The sequence below is a fragment of the Limulus polyphemus genome, unplaced genomic scaffold (genome assembly GCF_000517525.1).
Source record: "Limulus polyphemus unplaced genomic scaffold, Limulus_polyphemus-2.1.2 Scaffold1131, whole genome shotgun sequence".
Lineage (NCBI taxonomy): Eukaryota > Metazoa > Arthropoda > Merostomata > Xiphosura > Limulidae > Limulus > Limulus polyphemus.
This window is the reverse complement of record NW_013666741.1, coordinates 212073-234910: the sequence shown is the minus strand read 5'-3', so window position 1 is coordinate 234910 and position 22838 is coordinate 212073. Positions and strand designations below refer to the sequence as shown.

General features: G+C 32.2%; 1 protein-coding gene across 4 annotated transcripts in view; it reads left to right on the top strand.

Annotated features, from left to right (window-relative positions):
* Positions 1-22838, top strand: part of LOC106462279 (survival motor neuron protein 1-like) — a 116487-nt gene that overhangs the window by 78899 nt on the left and 14750 nt on the right. For 3 of the 4 annotated variants that reach the window (XM_013922181.2, XM_022389481.1, XM_022389482.1), the window contains one exon: positions 1224-1457. The exons of the other annotated variant lie outside the window; for it this stretch is intronic. In XM_013922181.2, coding sequence (XP_013777635.1) covers positions 1224-1457 — 234 coding nt within the window. The remainder of the gene's footprint in view (positions 1-1223; positions 1458-22838) is intronic. 4 annotated transcript variants of the gene reach the window in all.

The following is a 22838-nucleotide window of genomic DNA, read 5'->3' as shown; positions in this document are numbered from 1 at the left end:
ATATCTTAGCAAATAGAAAAGATAAGACATTCTTATTTTATATTTTAGCATGTCAATTTTGGTAATTTGAGTTTCTAATTCGTATGAAACTATAGACTTAGTATTTTCACTTCACAAACAACTAATTTGAACCAGTGCTGCATTCAACATACCATGTGATATACAAAAATCGATGTTTATCTGTGATTTTTAATATTTACTTTTAAATTGAGTAATGTGTAATACTAAAATTTGAATTATAATCTACAGTTTGATACCAAACTTATTGACATAAATTCATGAAATAGTAGTTGAATAAAATTTTGAATGCAAGTCAACAAACGTGATGACATGGCCTTTCACCCATGACTCGTCTCGAAAGAGTTAAAAAGTTGTAAAATAGTATGAGTTGATTTTAATGTATTTATGGTGTCAATCATACATATATTTACACTTTCTTTGTTATCTGTTTGTGACTTCTGTCTCAAACAATTCTATTTCAAACCTTTTTCAATGTGATGTTTTGTTTTCATAGCTGGTTCATGTTTTTGACTTTTATTTCTTTATATTTCATTTGATTTAAAATTAAGGTTAGATATCGCCAGGACAGCATGAATGTAAAGATTAAGAGTGTAATGTTATTTGGACATATATTATGCATTCCTTCTATTTTAGCGTATAAAGGTGATCATTCAGTTGTTAACAGAATTTTCTAAGTTTTCCATACGTATACTTGTGCAATATATTTTCACGTAGCAAGTGCTGTTAACCAAATTTTGTGACTACATGAGTCATGTGGATATGTGGAAGCCTGTCTTATTTTAGTTGAGATCTAGCAAAAAGTGTACGTGGAATAAGCAGACATACAGATAAATGACACTTCTGCTTTATATATTTGTATTAATAATATTTTAATATGACTTATGATAGTGTACATTAGTCTTCATGTTAAGGTTATCAGTTTAATTTTTTATATCTATATGAAAAGTTAAGAATTGTATATTGTATTTTGTAATATAACAGCTGTCCAGTTTCTAATTAAATTATTCATAAATGGTTTCAACTTGAGTTTTGAGTTAAAGTTGAAATATATCTTGTGAAAAAAGTTAATAGACCAGCATAAGGTAAAAATGATTAGTAAGAAAGTTTGACATATGTTCCCCTATTTTATTAAGCCTGCGATGTGTATAAGAAAATTATTGGCAACTAGTAGTAACCATGTATACTGTTACTTTATAATTCAGCAGTGGAAATTGGGAGACTACTGTCAGGCAGTATTTTCTGAAGATGGACTTCTCTATGAGGCATGTGTCATGAGTACTAATGAACAAGAAGGAACATGTGTTGTTCACTTTGTTGGGTATGGTAATGAGGAAGAAGTTCGAACTGAAGATCTCCTTGTATCTCAAGGAAAGCATGCAAGAGCACAGCAGGAACTTGCAGCCCAGGGTTGTTTTGCTGATAACATTGAAATGGAGGTAAAATATATATCCCCAATCAGTAATTTAAGACTTGTATAACAACATAATAATCACTGAACTTTGTTGTAGTGTGTATATTTTCTTTACATAGGCTTTCTTGTAGGCCAGATATAACCATTTCTTCATTGGCAATTACATACTGTAAGAACCTAATTGGTGGATTTCATAAAAGGGCTATTTTCACTTGAGATTGCCTTTTCATTTCTGTCACTAGAGGTGTTCCTTAAATTGGATAAAACTTAGTTATATGTATTCTTATTTCTCCTAAAGATAGCCATAGCAACAGTATAGCATTATCATAATCTTTCAATTTCATCTGTGGAAATAAAGGTGGAACCTCTGTTGTTGTTGTTTGTGTGTGCATGTGAAAAAGTACAGTGTAGTTTTTATGTATGATTTTATACTTGGTAATTTATTATATAAGGCTTGATGTTACAAAAATCAAACTAGAACTTTTCTTGACAGTAATTTTGACATTCTGATAAATATATTTTGCTTTCAGCCTAAAAAAAGGTAAATTAAGATCTGTAATATTTTAGAATATATTTAGATGAAATTAACATTTATGGACATAACATGAAGATGTTTGTTAAAAAGCTAATACAACACTGAATCTTTCACTGTCAGCTCAGTATTAATAGCTGATGTGGAGTTTATAGTGATATAATTATGCAGTAGAAAGTACCGATCATAAGTCTATGCCCAACAAAAGAAAAAACAAAGACTAATTCACCAGTAAAGATCTAGAATGAGAACTCTGTTGCCAAAACTTATAGTCTCCCTTTGTGTTTTAGACTTTCGATTGGTTATTCACATGTCATAGACAGAAGTAGGTGTATGTAAGCATTTCCAAAAATGGAAGGAGGTGGGCATGGCCACTGTGTTTGAATCAGAATATGTACTGATATCTCAGCAAATAGAAGAGATAGGAGGTTCTTATTTTATATTCTAGCTTATTAATATAGATAATTTGAGTTTCTAATTTGTAAGAAAATATACATTTTGTATTTGAACATCACAAACATCTAATTTAAACCAATGCTGCATTCAACATATCACGTGACACACAAAAACTGATATTTAGGTGTTTTTTTTAATATTTACTTTTAAGTTAAGAAATTAAGTAATGTATAATACTAAAATTTGAATTATAATCTATGATTTGATACCAAACTTACTGAAATAAATTCATAAAATAGTAGTTGAATAAAATTTTCAATACTTATCAACAAACGTGATGATATAGCCTTTGACCTGTGTCAATAGGGTTAAGAGTTCAAGCTTGATCAATCCACATTTAATGATGTTTAATTATGTTGTTAAGCTATTTATGTAATGAATAATCATTTATATTATAACTATAAAACACTTAGCTCAGAATGTCTTCCTAGTGGCTTTCCCAGCCTTTTTCAAATATATGGATATGACATTATTTCTTCTTATACAAGATTCCAACCAGTATGGTAAAACTTTAGTGAGCTCAAAATTTCGTATTTTTTTAGACCCAAATATAGTTTATTACTGAGTTTGGTAAATTATAGAGGAATTTTATGGTATTGATATAGTAATTTACAATTTTTGGTTATTTCAAAATGTATATATATAAAGCCTAAAAAAATTATTTCATTTCACATCTTTCACATGCAAAATTTGAAAAGGCTTAGCATCCTACGGCAAGCAGCAAATGAGTACAAAGTTTGTAGCTAGAAGAGATAATTGTTTGCTATACTTCTTTCTTTATTGTTCTATTTTTTAAGAAAAATAAGTTTTAAGAACTTACTTGTAAACTAGTAATAATGTATATACATATATAACATATAACTGAAATGTGACTGTATTTTATAAAATACTACTCCACTAAAACACCGCCAAGACAAATCACTTTGTAGAGGCAGTTTTATATTCTTGGATACTGTAACATGAGTGCACATGCACCTCATTATTGCAACTTCTGTAATGTTAGCCAATTTGTTTTCAGTAACACTTTATATTTTATCTGTTATTTTCTCTACCCTAACTCTATACGAGGTCTGTCAATTTGACCGACCTCACAACCACCATAAAATATTAGGAAATAAACATAAATTATGTTTTTTCATTCTAGAATGACTGCAAGTTATAACATGAAAACACAAATGTTTAAGTCTAAAGAGCTTAAACTCATAATATTATATATTTATTATGTTGACTTTTTCAGGCGTATAATTTGAAATGTATTTAGGAGGTTGTAGAGATTACACAAATGATATTTGAGATTTTTGGAATGAAGAATAGTTTTAATCATAACATGAAAATCACTTTGCACCCAGACTAGTAATAAAACAGACTTGATATATGCACATGCAAATCTTTAGTGAAAATACTTCATTAAAAATCTGATTTTTTGTGTACAAAAGACTTGTAATGTTTGCTAAAAGTCTACCAAATTTTGTGAAGCTACACATACTACATTAAAAGTTATTATATAAGTACTTAACATGTGTAAGTGTGTATATGAACTCATGTATTTTATACCAAGCCTGTCGCAAAAGGGTTAATATCTTTATTTTTCACACCATGCATGTTAAATCCCATCACTTGTTTTATTTGAATAAATTGCAATGAAGAAACAGGCCACATCATTCAAACAAGGTTGTGCTGACCCTTCTATTACAGAGAGCTATCATGCTTGTCAGCAAACTTCTCCAGGTTTTTGTCCTGTGATCCATCTGCCTGCCTCAACCAATTTCTGGTTCTTCCCCAATTTCACATGGAATCCTTTATCACACTCTAGAGGGTTTTTCTCCTGGACTATGGATGACCAAGGTGCATGTCTCAAATGCATATCTCCATATTCATATTTATCATCAGTCCAGATGCTATCTTCAGTTTGTCCATTACAGGGTTGTGTTTACACCATTACTTGGATGACTGGCTTCTGATAGCTCATTCTGAACTGTAGTCTTCTCAACACACACCTCTACAGCTGGCAGTAGTAGTTAGTGTTGGTTGGATTCTGCATTTAAAGTTTCCTTTTGCCTACTCACTATCTTATCCACTTAGGTGTATTTTTCAACACCACCCTCAATCGGTCCCATTCTTCTCCACTTCTCCGTTTGATGGTGTTTTCTGTTCTCCATGCATTTATTACTTCCTCAGTTTCAGCACAAATGATTCTGTTCCTTTGCTTCTGAGGACTTGGGCATCTATGGAAGCCCTTATTCCATCAGGTCGTGCACATATGTGTTCTCTTCAGAGGTCTCTGCATGGCCCATGGAATCTTGCTCGGGATCCCTTGGACTTCTCAAAGACAGAACAACGACGGGAGTTCCATTTCCTCCACCTCATCCGGATTTGCATCGAATCACAGATCCTTTTCTCCAAGATTGGGGAGTATTGGTCCATCAGCAAGAGGCTTCTGGGCATTGGTCTCAGATCATTATGTCTTATCATTTCAATATTTTGGAGCTTATGGTGGTACGATGTGCTTTGAATCATTTTCTTCCACTGGTAAAGTATCAACATGTCATGCTCCATTCTGACAATTCTACCATTGTGGCCTGTTTCTCTCACTCTGAGGGTAGCTGCTACTATTCCCTTTGTGGTCAAACATTGGACCTCCTTTATTGGGCTCATACGCTACAGATAAATTTCCTTGTTATGTTTCTGTTGCTTTTCACCTTGTGGCAGATTCTTTCTCTAAATCTGATCTGATTTATCAAACAAAGTGGTTTCTTGATCATCAGGTTTTCAGGTGGCTATGCAATTTGTGGGTTACTCCTCATCTGGATGCTTTTGCCACTTTATTCCAATCTGAACTGAAGACATCTGTAACAGAAGAAAAAGACAGGGAGGAATAGACCAAACGAAGCAGTTGATGATCCCAAGTTGTAAGGGTGGAAGAAGAAAGGTCATGTACAGATCAACGATGCCAGTGATTGAAAAGGTAGAAATGGGAACCACTATGCAGGCAATGGAATAACAAAGAGCACATACTGGACACAGAAGTCTATCTGGACCAGGAATAAAGGAGGGAAATGGACAGAAGAGAAATCAGCAAGAAGGAAGAATGACCTTCACGAGTCACTGAAGTTTAGAGTAAGAAAAACTGATCCAGAAGAACCACACGACAAGGAAGTCAACTAATATAAAAGGAACATAAATGGAACCAGCTGGTCCAGTTCTGACAGGGAAAATACACTGCCAGTGTCTGAGGATGATGAAGTGGAGAAAAAAAGAGGTAACTTGGTGTTGGAATATTGTTTGTTTGTTTTGAATTTCGCACAAAGCTACACGAGGGCTATCTGCACTAGCCATCAATAATTTAGCAGTGAGACTGGAGGGAAGGCATCTAGTCATCACCACCCACCACTAATTCTTGAGCTACTCTTTTAACAATGAATAGTGGGATTGACTGTCATATTATAACACCTCCACAGCCAAAAGGGCGAGCATGTTTGGTGGGATGAGGATTCAAACCCACGATCCTCAGACTGTGAGTCAAGCGCCATAACCACCTGGACATGTTGGGCATCTTCCCTTTTTCCATGAGTCTCACCTCCATCATCCTTTGGAGGAAACTCTTCAGTCAGGCATGTAGCATTTGAAACAAACTCCATACAAAGGATTTGCAATTCCTTTGGTCACAGAACAATTCAATTCATAGTTACGCTTAGATTCTGCAACAGAAAAAGTCTCTTTTCTTCTGAAATATCACACTGATTCTCCACTAAGAAGACTAACTTTAAAATTCTGCATTAAACTCACTTTACCACAATTGTAGAAGTTTTATTGAAAAAATTAGTTTCATTGATGATAATAAATATTACATAATTAATGTACATTACTAAAAAGGAAAGAAGAACCATTTCTCCAATCGGAAAGTGATTTTGGAAAAAATAAGGTCCCAATAATTTTAGGAAGGATCTATTTTATAACATTTTTCATTTTGGTGCAATATAAAGTTGTTATTGACTTATTCCTTAAAAAAGTGGACACATGTGCTTTTGTATGAGAGACCCAATTGTAATGAAACTTTGTTAGGAACTTCTCCTTCTAATGTTGAAAAATCATGCAAAGTTTCATCCAAGTCAGACTTAAACTGTGGGAGAAGTTTTGTGGACAGATGGACATTAGCCTCTTATATATGGAGATAAAAATCATTTAAGTGGTCTGAAAAAAACAAATGAAATGGTTTGACTTTTTGTTTTTTCAAAAAATGAGTTCAGAGCAAAATGAAAAGAGATATATTGGTATCTTTAATTTTCTTTCAATTCACGTAACATCCATGACTTAATTCAGTGATTTTTCTGATAACTTCCACTATAGAGAACATTTTACAATGAGCTATAGAATTGGCCTCTAAAACTGTTTGTGGGCACTTAAAAGGCATGTTTGGGGGGCCTGGCTGGCTCCCTAAAAAAAAGGTTGAGCATAAGCCCTGTATCTCACCGTGAAGTATTTGTATTATTCTGTTCATTGAAATATTATAATTTTTAAGTATATATATTTGTTAGCTGAAAATGCTGAAATGTGTGTGGTGATTTGTACGTGCACACTTTTGAGTTATTAATTGAGATTTTATTTGTAGTATTTTTCATCTTTTAATTATCTTTAATAACTAGCTCCTTATTTTCAATGCCACTTTGCATAAAAAATGTTACACTCAGCTGGCAGTACTCAACTTTGACATCATAATTAGTGTATTAATGTGTACAGTTAATGAACAGTTTTATGTATTAAGAGCTAACTGTTCTATATTACAAACCAGCAGATAATAGATGGACTTTCCAAATTATATAATTTCTTTTTTGAATTAACTAAAACTTCTAAAACTATAGTAAGGAGATCATTTCATGTTAATTAAGTTTTTATATAAGCACTTATAAAGGTATTCAAAATGCTGTTCAAATCAAAATTTTTTTAATGTATGAATATTTGTGCATTTTGTACAAAAAGCTGAAGTTCAACTTCAGAAAGGCTGTGAGTTTAGTGAAAAATGTAATGTGAATAGCAAATTGGTGAATTTAAGCTGAAAAGTGTGAAACATCTTTTAACTATCAACTTACAATGTATTATATTTTTATGTGAAACCAGTTAAAGAATGATTTTTTCCTTTCTGGAGTATCTATAAATGGAAGCAGCTTTAACCATCAGTTTATAGTAAATAAAATAATTATAATGTCTTCAGCTGAGGAACTATAGATTTGGATTTATTTTCGTATGGTAAAATATTTTGTTCACTTGTGCAAAGAAAAACAATTTTTTATTTCAGATTCGTGAAAAATTATCAGTAGTTAAGGCTGTTATTTTGAATTTTTGTTTTTGTACAAAACTATCACCACTTCTGAAAACAGATTTGTGATATGTTTTCTAAATATGAAGCTTATGTAGCTGCTTATAAAGTATTATGTCATTAAATCTCACTAACTAACTAGTTAACATATGTCACATATGTTTGTATCACATCGTCATTAGTTTGTGGTGATATCTAATAACAGCAAGCACATGTATATTGGCATTTTGAATTAGTTTGTCACCATGCAGGTAAGCCACTTTTTATCATATAAATAGCAACAGTTTGTACATGAACTTCCTTTACTTATTATTTGGTCAAAGCAAACTGTAGTACATATATGTAACTTTGAAGTATGTTTAGTGAAACTTTACTGATTACCAGTACTTGAAATCTTATATCCAAATATACATGCTTTGTTTTAAAGCCTGTTTCTTTAGTCACCTATGGTCACTGTTAACAGTAAGTAACCTTTGAACATTTCAGTGAACTAATTTTTTAAGACGTTTCTGACATATATATTCACTTGCGTATGTTTGTATATTCAATAATTTTATATTTGCATTTTGAGAATTTGCACATGTCTGCTTCACTTACTGTTTCTTAATCATGCCATGTCAGGTCCAGCTTTTACAGTTCCTGAGATATTAGCAGTTAGGCTGGTTATTCATACATATATAATATCATGCTTGCATATTAACATATTGAATTCACACTGGAACACACATCTAGTGAATGCTCAGTTAAAAATGTTTGTTTGGTCCTCATCACCAGGACACACACACACCCCAAATACTTCCAAAAGATGAGGGCAGTAAATGTATTGTGACAGGTATCTATTCGTAGCTAGGTTTTTATATGGCAAAAAATAATTATAATCAGTTTAACTGAAATTATTCATGAACACTTGTGATTTATATTCATAGTTCTTTTGTGCAATTTCAGTCATTTTGGTTACATTCTAATGTTGTTATAAAATAAGCCAATCCTGTTTTGAAAATTTACTGATAACATATTTATAAAATAAGCCAATCCTGTTTTGAAAATTGCTTCAATTGCATCTATTTGATTTCACTAAGATGCCTTCATAGTTACATAAAAATAGATGAAATATGTTATCAGTAAATTTTCAAATGTCCTGAAGACACATACTTTGGTAGTTTATGAACTGGACAACAGACTGAGTTCAAATCACATGCAAGACCTCTCCCAACCTTTTTTTTATTTTAAAGATTATTACACTACAGTAGATTCTAGTGTAAAAAAAACAAACTTTCTTATCTACTGTGCTACCTGTTTTTTTGTGTGTCCACTATGCTATTTTTGAACATTGATTATAAACTTGTAACAAATTGAAGTTTTGAATTTTAAGTAAGAAACACATGAGGATATAGAGAATCTTAATAGTGAGGAGTACCATAAGCATATAAAATGTACTGTTAACTTCTAAAGATTCTAAAGCATTGGAATCATTATAATAGGATACAAAGACACTTCAGCTGTAACAACAGTTGAAATTGCTGAGGGCTGTCAGCATTAAACCACCAGGAATTGTTAAGATAATCTTTAGGCTAAAAATTATTCTTACATCTAATGTTGAGAATTCTGCATATTGTATTAGGTTTCATGCATGCTTTAGTATGCATTTTTATCTCTCCTAGAACTTCCAAACACTGGGTATTATACATCATTTCCTGACAATAGTATAAAACATGTTACATGTGATACTAAACAATAGAAAATAAATAAGGAAAAATGAAATGTACTAATCTCATAAAAAATGGATAACTATTGAAAAAAAATCATCAAATATACTGAAGCAATTTGTCATGAATAATAAAAAGTTATTTATAAATATAGATTAAATGATTAATAAAAGTAATACATTTTTATAAGTCTGTTAGAAATAAGGAATAATATTCATCCCAATCATAATAGCTAACAGTCAATGCCACTAGATAAAAAAAAACAATATACAGTCTTAAGTACTAAAACACTGTAAATAAAAAGGTAACTTTAGGTCTCAAAAGTCTTCTATTTCAGGTTTATGTAGGTGGTTGTTTTTGATGTACAAACCATTATTAGGCACGTAGTCAATTTTTACAAACAGACACAATGGGTTGAGGAAAATTTGACTTTTGGTATTTTCATATTCTGGAGTTGACCTCTAGTAGTACAAATAGCTGTTTGTCAAATTTGGCAATCGTGTTTAAGTATTGAATACTTAGTTCTAATATGACCACAGTGTGGTGTTCCCACTTTTGTATACATAAAGAGAAATAAGATCAATGGATGATAAACAGATAAGAAAAAGTTATAAACCTTGGTTTGAAGAAATATAATAATAATACTCAATCAATGGCTGATAAACAAATAAGAAAAAACTTAGAAACCTTGGTTTGAAGAAATATAATAATATTCAATCAGTAGCTTGACCCAACCAGCCCCCCCCCCCCTAACTAATTGTGAGTAAAAGAATGAAAAAAAGTCTGCTCTCTTAGCTTTAATATCTTGATGATTTTCCAAAACTGTTTTATTTATCTGCCCTCTCTTAGATTATCACTGGTGTCTATTTGTGATCTTCAGTAAATAAAAAAAATAAAAAATATGCAGTTTGTCTGGGCTAACTGAAGTTTCCATTAATTTTGAGGATTAGAAAATTCAGTATTTCATGATTTTTTTAACCTTGTTTTTTCTAAAGTTATTAATAATAATAATATGTTATAAAATAATCTAGACATGAAATTTTAGAAAACCTTTTCATGTTTAGGCATAATTAGCACTGTACATATTTTGTCTTTCTTAAAATGTTAATGTTGCCAAATCAACAATTACCTACTTAAGTGACATTTAAATTCCAGTTGTGCCTTCTGTATAAAAAGGAAAGTTACTAATAATAGCAATTTGTTTGTATCACGGTATTTTCTTTTTCATTTATCTTCTTTTTTCTCTAACTTGTAAAATATAGGTAGTCAATATTATCTAGTTGTAGAAATGTAATGAACTAACGTGTTCTAATAAAATAATTCAATATCATATGTAGAAGTTAATAAAAAAAACCACACTAAATAGAACAACCTGTAAGAATTCTTGTTATTGAAGGAACTAGTTTCAACACATTTGTGTGTCTTCTACAATCTTGATCTGTCTTCTTGAAGAGAAACCAATCAACAACACCTACATGACCCCAGAACTATGAATTCCTATAACCCTGTGTGCACAGGTAGGGGTTTAATTGTGTGTCACAACTTTTACAAAGTTCCATTCAAAATTGAATTAAAAAACTTTATTGTCAGTTTATGTCAATAAACTTGACATCAAAACACAGTTTATAATTCAAATTTTAATAGTTGATTTCATAATTCAAAAAGGGAATATTTAAATAAACTCTCCATTATGTGTCATGTGATATTTCTCTACTCTGAATTCTCTGTCTTAGATTTTCCTTCTTTCCTTATATTGGCTTCAGGATGTTCAACAGTTAAATATACAAACTATAGATATTGACAGGCTAGAAATTAAAATAGGAGTCTCCCACCTTTTTTATTTCCTGGATATAAATAAATGTGTTGCACCTACTTTGCAACACTTCATGCTTTTGATATTATTTATTTACACACTTGTCAATGGTAAATGTTTATAACCTATAGAAAGGTCAGTTTGTAAACTATGTGATTATGATATATTTGTGTTACTTCTATAAAAGGCATGATTTCTCAAGTATGTTTTATTGAGTGAAAATCAAAAGCCAGTGCTTAGGTAAGTAATGAAATTTTAAAAACATTTTATAGGTCAGTTAGAAAACTACATAAATTATAGTAATTTTATGGCATTCTGTTTTACTACTTGAATTATTTTTTATGTATTAAGATGTATATTTGAAAGCTACATGAATTATTTTTTGACAACTAACTTAGTAAGAAAATTTTAAATTTAATAAAAACCAAGTTCCAAAAGAAAATAGGGCTTTAATCCTGAAGTAAGAGCAATATTTCTTATTTTTTATGTATTGATATAAATTTTGTAACACAGCTAAAATATAACAATTAAAAATTATTGGGTTAGTTAAATGAAAAAAACTTTTTTTCTCAAGGAACATGGGTAGTTACACGTCACATGATGTGACCTGAAATTTTGTTTACTGTCTACATTTGTGCTGGGTAATTTATTGCTACTTGCAGTACTTAGACACTGTTCAAAGAACAATAAAACAATGAAGTCAATGAAAACAAATGTAAACTGTTATGAGCCTGAGGCTGTTTAGGATACATAATTGTAATTTTCTGTTGCAATCTGCAGTTATTCTAAAAAAAACTATAATATTGATGTACTTCTTCTTTTTCTCCTTTTTTTTGTTTGATTGTAGTGGTGGTTATACATGGACTGAGTCAATATAATGTTAGGATAGAGATAATAACTGATATAAAGTTTCACTGACAAAACTTAATATTAATGTAGTAGATTCTAGAGATTATTTAAATGAAATATGAAAAATGTAACATGAAAAACATTTTTATTCTTAATGTGAAAATCTTCTTGCACTCAGACTAGTTTGAGTCAAATCAAAGTAACTTAATAAATTCACAGACAGATCTTTAATAGATGTCTATATAAGTAATAAGCTTGTGTTTATATGTCTAGAACTTTTCTTGCAAATTTCCCGATCAAATGCTAGAAATCTTGCATCATTAGAAAGGCCTTTGTCTGAAGAGTCCAAATTTGATGTTGGCTTTTCTGTGCAGAATCACCTTAACTCTTTTTTTGCTTAATCAAATTTTTTAATGCAGTGAGTATGCTACACAATGGCACAATGTCATCACGACAACTACCTTCGATTTCAACTTCAGTTTTTTTTTATTTTGCAAAGTATTTCACAGAAAGTACCCTTAACTTGCACGTGATTTCCTAAAAAAATTAACATTATACTAAGTACAATTTCTGTGAGTTTTCTCGAACATTTAGGTCTAAAATATGCTTGCATAATTCGTATGCTTATCACTTTGTGAAAGTACATTCAGTTATTTTTACATATTCAACTAAGTTTGCCTTCATTACAACTTTACATTTCGTTTACTTTATGTTTCATAGACTGCTATAAACAACTTTGAACTACTTTTTTCTTTACTACTGGTTTGATTCTTCGTTTTTACGAGTTTTTTGTTTCAACTTGTAAAACCGTATCATACACTGAATGCTCATAACTGTTTCAAATTCTGTACACTATTATAAATACCATTACTTTATTGTTTACTTTAAATTTAGTTTTATTAAATAGTTATATCTACGTGAGTTTGTTTGTCTGACCACTTTAAATTTTTTACAAATAGATTAGGATTTATCAATCTAACACGTAATGCCTGCAAGAAAGCATAGCTTAAATGGCATGCATGAAAATGATAGAATAAGGAAAATTCAAGCAAAGGACCATAAATGAGTTGTAGGTTGTGACTAATAGGCTATTAAAAAATTCAGATTTTTTATTTACAACATATTTGTAATGTTTACCAAATTTTATGAAGATGCATTAAGAAATGTGGGACAATATAATTTATAGTAAACCTTAACTCTCCAGTGTAGGCTTGGTACAATGGAGTGTCTGAACATAAAACAAACGGTGCCATTTTCTTCATATCAGATTTTAGCCATCATATCAATTGAAAATTAACAAGAGTTTTATACAAAACAGATAACTACACAAGAAGAATTGTCAAAAGTTGCTTAACCCTATGATGTCATTTTTAAACTCCTTTCTGCACATGTCACTGAGTTACATTCAAAATTTAATTAAACCACTTTACTATCAATGTATTTTAATAAAACTATTATTATCAAGTATGTTATAGTTCAAAGTTTTATATTATCTTAATTTTCATTCCTTTATTCCAAAAGAAACACTGAAAGAAATAATGAAATCTTGCAGGTTTCTGCCATGTGATGCTGAATGCAGTTGAAACATTGAAAAAATTTTGTGATCCCCTGACAGTCACCACACCCACCTTCTATAGTTTAACATTGAGCTTTAAAAGATCCATGTATTTTCAACATGGATGTGTTTATAATTGTTATAATCCAACAATGGTTATTTTGAGATTGGTGCCAAGTTGTTGTCCTTCGGTAGATGTGACTGCTTATACTATTATTGGTTGCTTTATTCACAATAGTGCTTCAGTTGTTTCTTACCTAAATATGTTATAGTTTGTGAGACAGATAATTGTATTTAGGTTTTAATTTTATATATTAGTTAATTATAACTATTTGGATTTTAAAATTCATACTTGAAAGGTTTAATAAATGTTATAAAATAATGAAAACTTCCCCTCATTCTGCAAAGTTTACATTACCAAGCACATATAAAAATATTTTGCCAGAGACTAAGGTATCTGCTGTTCATACTTTTCTATCACCTGTTGATGTGTATCAATATAAATAATCAAAGGTAAAGAATAGAAAAAGAAAATAAAACATTAAAAATATACCATAAGCGAAAAGGTAAAGAGGTGAAATTATGCATATGTTCTAAAGAAGATATTTTAGATTATTCAATGAAGAGTTAAGAAGTATGTACATATTTCTGTTTCTTAATTTTAAACATTCATTGCACTGTATGTTGATGATAATAGCTAGAGCTAGTGATATGGTAGAGAAAATAAAATACAAACATTTATCTTAAAAACCTTTTGATATTCACTTAGGAGGTTCTGGAGGTTATGCAGGTGAAATGTGAAAGATAATAAATAGTATTTTACTCAAAATGAAAATCACCTTGCAGAGGAACTATTCAGGGTGTGAGTGCAAATAACTAAATGATATAATGAATTTTTATTAGAAATAGTAGAAAAAACAAAATTAAATATTTTATTTTTCTCAAACTACATATTTTTCTGAAAGTTCTTGTCAAGTTTGAAACAATTTTATCCACCTGTTTTGTTATTGGAACAAAATTTAATGAGAGTTATGTAATGTGCTTCACATTGTCATCATAGTATTAATTAAAAGTCTGCCTAATTTCAACTTTGAGCTAAATAACTTTCTCACCTTTTGTGCTCTTAAGGGAATTCAAATTTTGGGATCATGTTGGCATTGTTGACTGGTTTTCCTGCAGAAGACAATGTGAGACTAAAAAGAACACATTAATGTGTCAAAATTAATTTCTCTAATGTCAAGACTTCTGACAGTTTGTTCCATATACTGTTGTTTTTCACATGCTTGTACATCTACAGTGATATGGGTAGCAAGAAGCCAGGTTAAACATTAATTTAGTTTCTTAAGCTGTTAAAAAGCTTATAAAAAATAAAGTGATTCATTGGTTGCTCATTTTGATGTTACAATGCCACTTTGATTAATAAGGAAAATGTATTTCCTTAAGTTTTTAGATGCTAACCCTACTTTTTTTTGAATTTTGACATCCTGTAAACAGATCTTATGCTCTGCAGTGAAAATTTATTTAAACATTTGGACATACTTTTTTGTTACAGGTTCTTACATGTGAATCTGCCTGTTTTATATTTACTTTTATAAGAAATTAAATATCTTAGGTGATTGCTCGGTTTATTCCCATTTAGTTTACTCTAATGCAATCATATACCTAAATAAATGTTTTATATTTTTTCTGTGAACTTGGTATGTCACTTTATTGTAAATGAAAAAGCTTTAAAGCAGTATTATAATTTCCTCAGAACAAGCTAGTTGTAGTGTATATGTGCATGTACATAGATATCAATGTGTGAATGATTTAAAAGTTTAATGCATGGTATTATAAACAGTATAAATATAAAAATGCTTTGTTTCTAAAACTGGGCCAAAGTGATTTTTGTATCTAAACCTTATTTAATATTTGAAAACCTGATGATTGTATTTTTTTAAGTTTATTCCTATTTTGTCTATTCTTGCTTAGTCTATTGCAAGTGAGAATAGATGAACTGCGATGTCACTGATTACTCTACACATATTTATTTCTGTGTATTTTATTTTACCTTATACAAAATAATACTTTTTTTAAGAATTGAAAGTAATTATTTTAATTATTGCAGACAATAATTTTTTGTCCATAAGATAACTTGCTACTTGCATGTTAAATTTCATAAATACTGAGTATCATGCTTGAAGCTAGTAGAAATATGGGTAAGGTACTAATAGAGCTATAAAGGTATAGAAAAATTAATGTTAATTATTGGAATTAATTTTAAAATACTAAAGATTGTTTGTAGTAACATCATTCTCTGTAAGGGGTAACTACTAAAATTATACTTCTTCTAGTTTCATTTTAAAGATATTTTGATTCAAAATTACTACCTGTGTCTTTCCACCACAAAGAGCTATTACCTGGTGTGCACTTCGGTGTAAGTTCCTGGGCATGCTACAGGCCTTCATCAAAGCTCCCATACATACACCTATTGCATCAGTTTATGATTTAATCATCATTAAACCTTAGCCCTCCATCAGTAAGAGGGTGACATATCTTTCATGCATAGTAATCCTGCCCCGGCATGGCCAGGTGGTTAAGGCACTCGACTCGCAATCTGCTGGTCGCAGGTTTGAATCTCCGTTACAACAAACATGCTCGCCCTTTCAGCCGTGGGGGTATTATAATGTGACGGTCAATCCCACTATTCATTGGTAAAAGAGTAGCCCAAGAGTTGGCGGTGGATGGTGATGACTAGCTGCCTTCCCTCTAGTCTTACACTGCTAAATTAGGGATGGGTAGCGCAGATAGCCCTCGTGTAGCTTTGCAGGAAATTCGAAACAAACAAACAAACACAGTAATCCCCACAAGCACAAGTGTGTGAACACAGGCTCTTTCTTGGGCACTATTTGTCTTCAGGTATGTTTTTTTTTTCATAAGAATTTTTGTTCTTATTGTTTTAACTTTTCATTACTAATCATTGTGGTCTTTCCTTAATTTTTTTATTATTCGGAAGAATAATACTTAACAGCTAAAACTTTCATTTGAATTATCTTCAGTTTGATTTTCTTTTAATTGATCTTTTAATTTTTGGGACAGATATCTCATTGTGTGTTCCTGTGGTTTCATCCAGTACTCTTCAAGGTCATCATTAGGCCTGTGGCTATTGCCACACTTGTTTTATTTTATTTTTAACTATTTCTTTCTTTATGATTTAAGAAAAAGGACAATCACAACATCAGCTTCATGTTTTTTTACTACGTTATGCATTCATTTTTCTGCATTTCTGATATCTTCCAAGATTTTTAAAACTCCTTCACAGAAATCATTCTATACTGTAATGACAACTGGATACAATTATTGTCAGTGATATTGCTGCCATTGTGCACAGTTTGGCTGGTTCCATTCTTATCTTGGATACAGAATTCTTTAGCTCCTCGTTGAAATTCTACTTTTGTCCTATACTGCTTGAGTTTCACAGTTATGTGTCTTTTGTTTTCTCTTTCTGCAGTTAATTTCTGCTAAATCTCAAACACCTCCTGCATGGTTCTCCTTCACATGATTCTTTGGGTATAGGGATCCTTCTCTTTTTCCTACCTTTTTCTTTTCATCTCTTACTCAATTTCTTCCTCATTTTCATGCTTCTTTTTCATTCGGAAGCTTTCCATCATGACCCTGTCAGCTTTAGTGAGGCATCTTGCACATACCTGTTTTCCATCTTGCCTTTGGTCATCTTCCATTTGTTCTAGTTACCTTGGTTTCTTTGTTTTCTGGGTTGTCCTTTATCAAGATACCTTACTTTCTGTCTATCTCCTGTCCAGGACTTATATTTTGCAACCTTGTGATATGGTTTTGGAGGTAGTTTTTATATGTTGGCATCTTCAGCTGATGCAGCTCTTCAGCAGAGATCATATCCTTTGGATCAGGGATCTCTCCAGGTATTTTCATTATATATATGGTCTTGTGGAGTTGCCCTCCTCTGTCCCTTGTCCTCTTGTTACTATCTATTGTCCCCCATGGGCCATGGAGGTGATTCATTCCTGGAGCCACCCTTCAACGTCAGACTTGGGAGCTCTGCTTTCCTAATTTTGTCCACTGGTGGACTCCCTTTGCTACATCCTGTGAAGTTCCTTAGGTTCTTTCTAAGGGGTTTTCTTACTTTTATTCTTCACCTCTCTTATTGCACAAACTATGAGGTAATTCCTCAGCTCCATTCTGGAGTTCAACTCCAATCTTTTTGTATCATTTTTATGGAGATCAAAGGCAATCAGTCTGCCCCACTTGACACAATTTTGGTCTTTCCTTGGTTTCCGGTCATCAGTTTTCTCATCCTGGTGGATAACCTCCACATATTGATTTGTCTAACAACCCTTTGCTTTCTTTGGTTTATCTGCAATGATTAAACATTTGGTTTTCAGTTGATCCCTTCAAGTTGGTTATAGCTCTAGCTTTTTTTTTTCTTTGGTATGATTTTTTCTCTGAGGTTACATTCTTGAAGCCTATTATTCCACTACTCTATGGACACTTGGCCTCTGCTTACCACTTCCAGTGTGGCTTTCTTTGTTGTGACTTCCCTTTTCCTTCTGGAGTCATCTCATTTGAGGTGGCTGGTTTGGCTCTCCTTTTCAGTCTCAACCCCCACTCTATTTCCTTCAGTTAGAGGACTCTCACTGCATATGTGGGATAGGCACAGCCTACTTCTTTGTTTTTGTCACATGGAGATTTTGATACAAGGACTCTTATGTCTCCTTTGTTTCTTGCATAAGTCTTTTTGGAGGACTCTCTCTTCTCTTGAATCTCCTGTTCCTCTTGTATTTGTCCATGCATGTTTCCTTCAGTAACTTATGACCTGTCAGTGCAGGTATCAATGGATGCCCCTCTTTTCCCATTTTACCCAGACTTGCATCTGTTTGAAGCCTTTCATATGTCAGTCTGTGGGCTCTTTCTGCTTAAAAATGTGAGTTTCTATATCTGTAGTATTTTTTATATGTTGGCATCTTCAGCTGATGCAGTTCTTCAGCAGTGATCATATCCTTTGGATCAGGGGTCTCACCCAGGTTCTTTGGAGCCTTTCAGATGTCAGTCTGTGGGCTCCTTGTGCTTACAAATATGAGTTTCAATATCCATGGTGACTATAGGTGATACTTTGTGCTTAATACCCACCACTTTTGTAACTGCATCTTTTAACTGCTTCTGTTCCAGTGGGGTACAGTTCTGGGTGGCTGATCCATTTATGACATCTAGTTGCCAAGGGCAAGGTTTTTCTATCTCTACATTTTTTAACTAATGGCTGCTCACAGTCTTGCCTTCACTGTCTCATCTGTTTGGTCTTCTTATTATGATTAATTCAGAGACTCTCAGAACTTCTGTTTTCCTGATTCTGGACTTTCTCATATGGGACCATGACCATCACATTTAATTATTGATCTATCATGGCTTGAAAGTTGAAGTGATGGAAGAACAACTATTTCTCTTAGGCCTGGAACCTTCCCATAGAGTGGTTTCTCTATCTTCTGGTGTCTGCAGTGGCTTTTGTCTCACCTTCGGTCTCCTCTCACTACTGCCTTTCCACTTCTTGTTTCCACTCACTTTGCATCTAATTCCAGACTCTGTAGGATGTGAGCAACCCTTGACACAATAGTGTCCCATCACATACACCACAGGGAGGTTTCATGTACCCTGGTTTTTGTCTCCCTCTAGTCATCAGTTTCCACTCCACAGTGACTCTCCTGGTGGATTGTTTATTTTACTCCTTTGTTTTTCAGGTCTCATAATTACCTTATTCCACATATATAGCTATATATTATTGAGACGGTGGAACACATCAAGTGGTTGGTGTTGCCTAACAGGAAATACTTAACCAAAATCTGCATTGCATGGGGGAAAACATGGAAAATGTTAAGACTATCTACCTCTGCTTATTGCCTACTGTTGATATGGGGTTTTCCACAAGACTGGTTTAGCATGAGATAATGAACAGTTGAACAATCTGCCATCTGTCCATCTTAGTGATACGTTGGCACCCAGAAAGTGCTCTCCATTAGGCTACCACCACCTCATGGATATCACACCCCATAGGGTTTTCCTTTCTGGTGCTGTTTTCAGAAAGGAGCTCATCATTGTAATTTCTCTCAACTGGCCCCTCCACCATCTTCAGTGTGAAAATTTAGCTCTTGGTGATGTGGAAAGATGAGTAGCATTTCTGAAATTAACATTTTCCTTACTTGAAAATGTATTTCAGATTGATACTCACCTCTACACCACCTCCCACTTTTCCTTTCCCACTTCTGGTGCATTTAGTTTGTCTCATCAAGAAGTTACTTGTGTGGATTACTAAGTACGGAGGATGTGTCGCCTTCCTATTGGTGGAGGACTATAGCTAATTATGATTACATTATAAGAAGAAAAGAAGTATGTCATAGATTAAACCACTGAAGACATGATATTAACTACAGATATATATTTTTTATAATATATACTGTTATAGATACAACTTTTTTGGGCAGTTCCCTTCTTCAGGTACAGTACTGTGCAAAAGTGTTAGGACAAAGTCAAAAATTAGATTTCAGGTTACTTTCATTTCCAAGAGCAATGGAAGGTAAATCACAGTTGAAACATCAAAATTTTATTTTACTCCAAATGTCTCTAATTCACTCCCATAGAGTTTCTTTCGAAGTAACTTTTGATTTGCCAAGTTTTTTATCTATCAAATCCGAGATCTACTCAGTTGGGTTGAGATCAGGGCTCTGTAGGGGTCATTACATCATTTGAATGACTCCAGTAGCTTCTTTCTTAGCTAAGTAATTTCTGCATAGATTAGATGAGTGTTTGGGGTCATTACCTTCTTGATAGTAGAATCCTTTACCAATAATACACAACCCACTGGGTATACCATGACGGATAAGTATTTGATGGTACTTGCGCTGGTCCATTATTACATCTATCGTGCAAATATCTCTTGTTGCCTCAACAGAAAAACACCCCCAAATCATCACACTGCCTCTCCCATGCTTCATGATAGGTATTATGCATTGAGGTAAGTATATTTCACCTTTCTTGTGACAGGCGTACAACCTATATTTCAAACTTGGACTCATCATTTCATAATGCCCTTTTCCAATCATCAGTAGTCCAGTTTTGACAATATTTGGAGATCGAGTAAAGGTTTTTTAACTGCTACACGACCAAATATTCCATTCTTGTTGAGTCTTCTTGATACTGTAGATCTGGACACTTTTTTGTCATTTGGTATATAGTCATTTATCTCTTGCTTGAGATCAGTGGCAGTCTTCCTTCTGTCCTGAAGGCTGCATAAATGAAGATACTTAACATCAATATCTTCCTTTCCTATTTTCAGATTTACCTAGGGTGTACTTGACAGTGTTTGGGGAGAACTTCAAGTATACAGCAATTTGTCAGAGAGTTCAACCATCATCACGTAAAGCTTTTATGCAAACTCTCTGCTCTACTGATAATTCTCTATGATTTTGGGGCCATGGAATGACAACAAAACTTAATATATAGTGTTAAACACTGTTTTTATCAATGTTTATTTGTGGAGTGCTATTAAATTGATTTCTTGTATTATATACCGGTACCTTATGCTAGCTCCTTTCTATATAGTTAAGACACTGCATGGGGTGCCATGACAGTTATTTCAGACCCTAAATTTGATCAGTATGTTAATTCAAGCAGAACCCTTATGACATTCCCTTGGTAGAAGTACACGGGAATTCTAAAGAATGATAAGTATTCTCACCCTGGCTCATTCAGTTGTCAACAGGGATCAGTGAAGCAGTACCATAGTGTTGAAATTTACATTCTGTAATTGCATGGAAGAATTAGCCCCATAAAATGGAAAGAATGACAAAATATTCTCTTGTCCTAACACTTATGCACAATACTGTATCTAGCTGAACAGTAAATTTGTAAAAGTTTTAAATCAAAGGTTGTGTGACTAGGACAAAGAAACATGTATAACAGTGTTTACAAATGGTTGAAACAGTATGATAGAGAATTAGAAATGTGTGTGTGTATATATATATATATATATATACAAGTACATGCACACACATACATGTAGGAATATACATGTGTATTTTATAGAGTTGTAAAAGTCCAAAACTGAGAATTCTAGTAAAATTTAATGAAGGATTAGTCAACACAAGTTATAAAGAAAAAAATATGAAAAAGTAGGATCATTATAATTAAACATCAAAATGCCTCATGTATTTAATCATATGTATGTGTTGTGGAAAATAATACATAGGAGAAACCAATAGATTATGAGAACATCTCAGAGGCATGATAAATTGTAAGACGGATAAACCAGTGGTTTGACACCAATTTGCACTACAATATCTTTGAACATTTTAAATTACTTATTTTGAAGAAAGCCCCCTACAAACAAATGTAACTGCAAACTACAAAAAATAGAACATTTTGACTTGGGAACAATCCATCCTGATGGGATAACTGAAAGTTTTAGCTTTTTGTAAAGTTTCTATCCTTTGGTTTTAACTTCATTTGAAACATTTATACAATATTATGTTTTTATATAATTATTTTTTCATAGATTTTTTTCTTATAACTTGTGTCGACTAATCCTTCATTTACTTTTACAAAATTCTCAGTTGTGGATTTTTCTTTTTAAAACTATAATACACATGTATATTGTTATATGTATGTATGTGTCTGTATATAGATATATGTAACTCTAATTCTCTTATATTGTTTCAAGCATTTGTAAACATTCTTATACATGTTTCTTTGTCCTAGTCACACAACCTTTGATTTAAAACTTTTACAAATTTACTGTTCAGCTAGATAAAGTATTGTGCATAAGTGTTAGGACAAGAGAATATTTTGTCATTCTTTCCATTTTATGGGGCTAATTCTTCCATGCAATTACAGAATGTAAATTTTTATTTGTTATATTGTCATGCAACCTTCGATTTAGGACTGTTTCATTTACAGATTTAATATTTGGCTAGAGATACCTGAAGAAGGGTATTGTCCAAAAAGTTTTATCTACAACAGTATATGTTATAAAAAATATATTTATCTGTATTTAACAACTTGTCTTCAGTGATTTAACTTACAAAAAATATATTTATCTGTATTTAACAACTTGTCTTCAGTGATTTAACTTACAAAAAATATATTTATCTGTATTTAACAACTTGTCTTCAGTGATTTAACT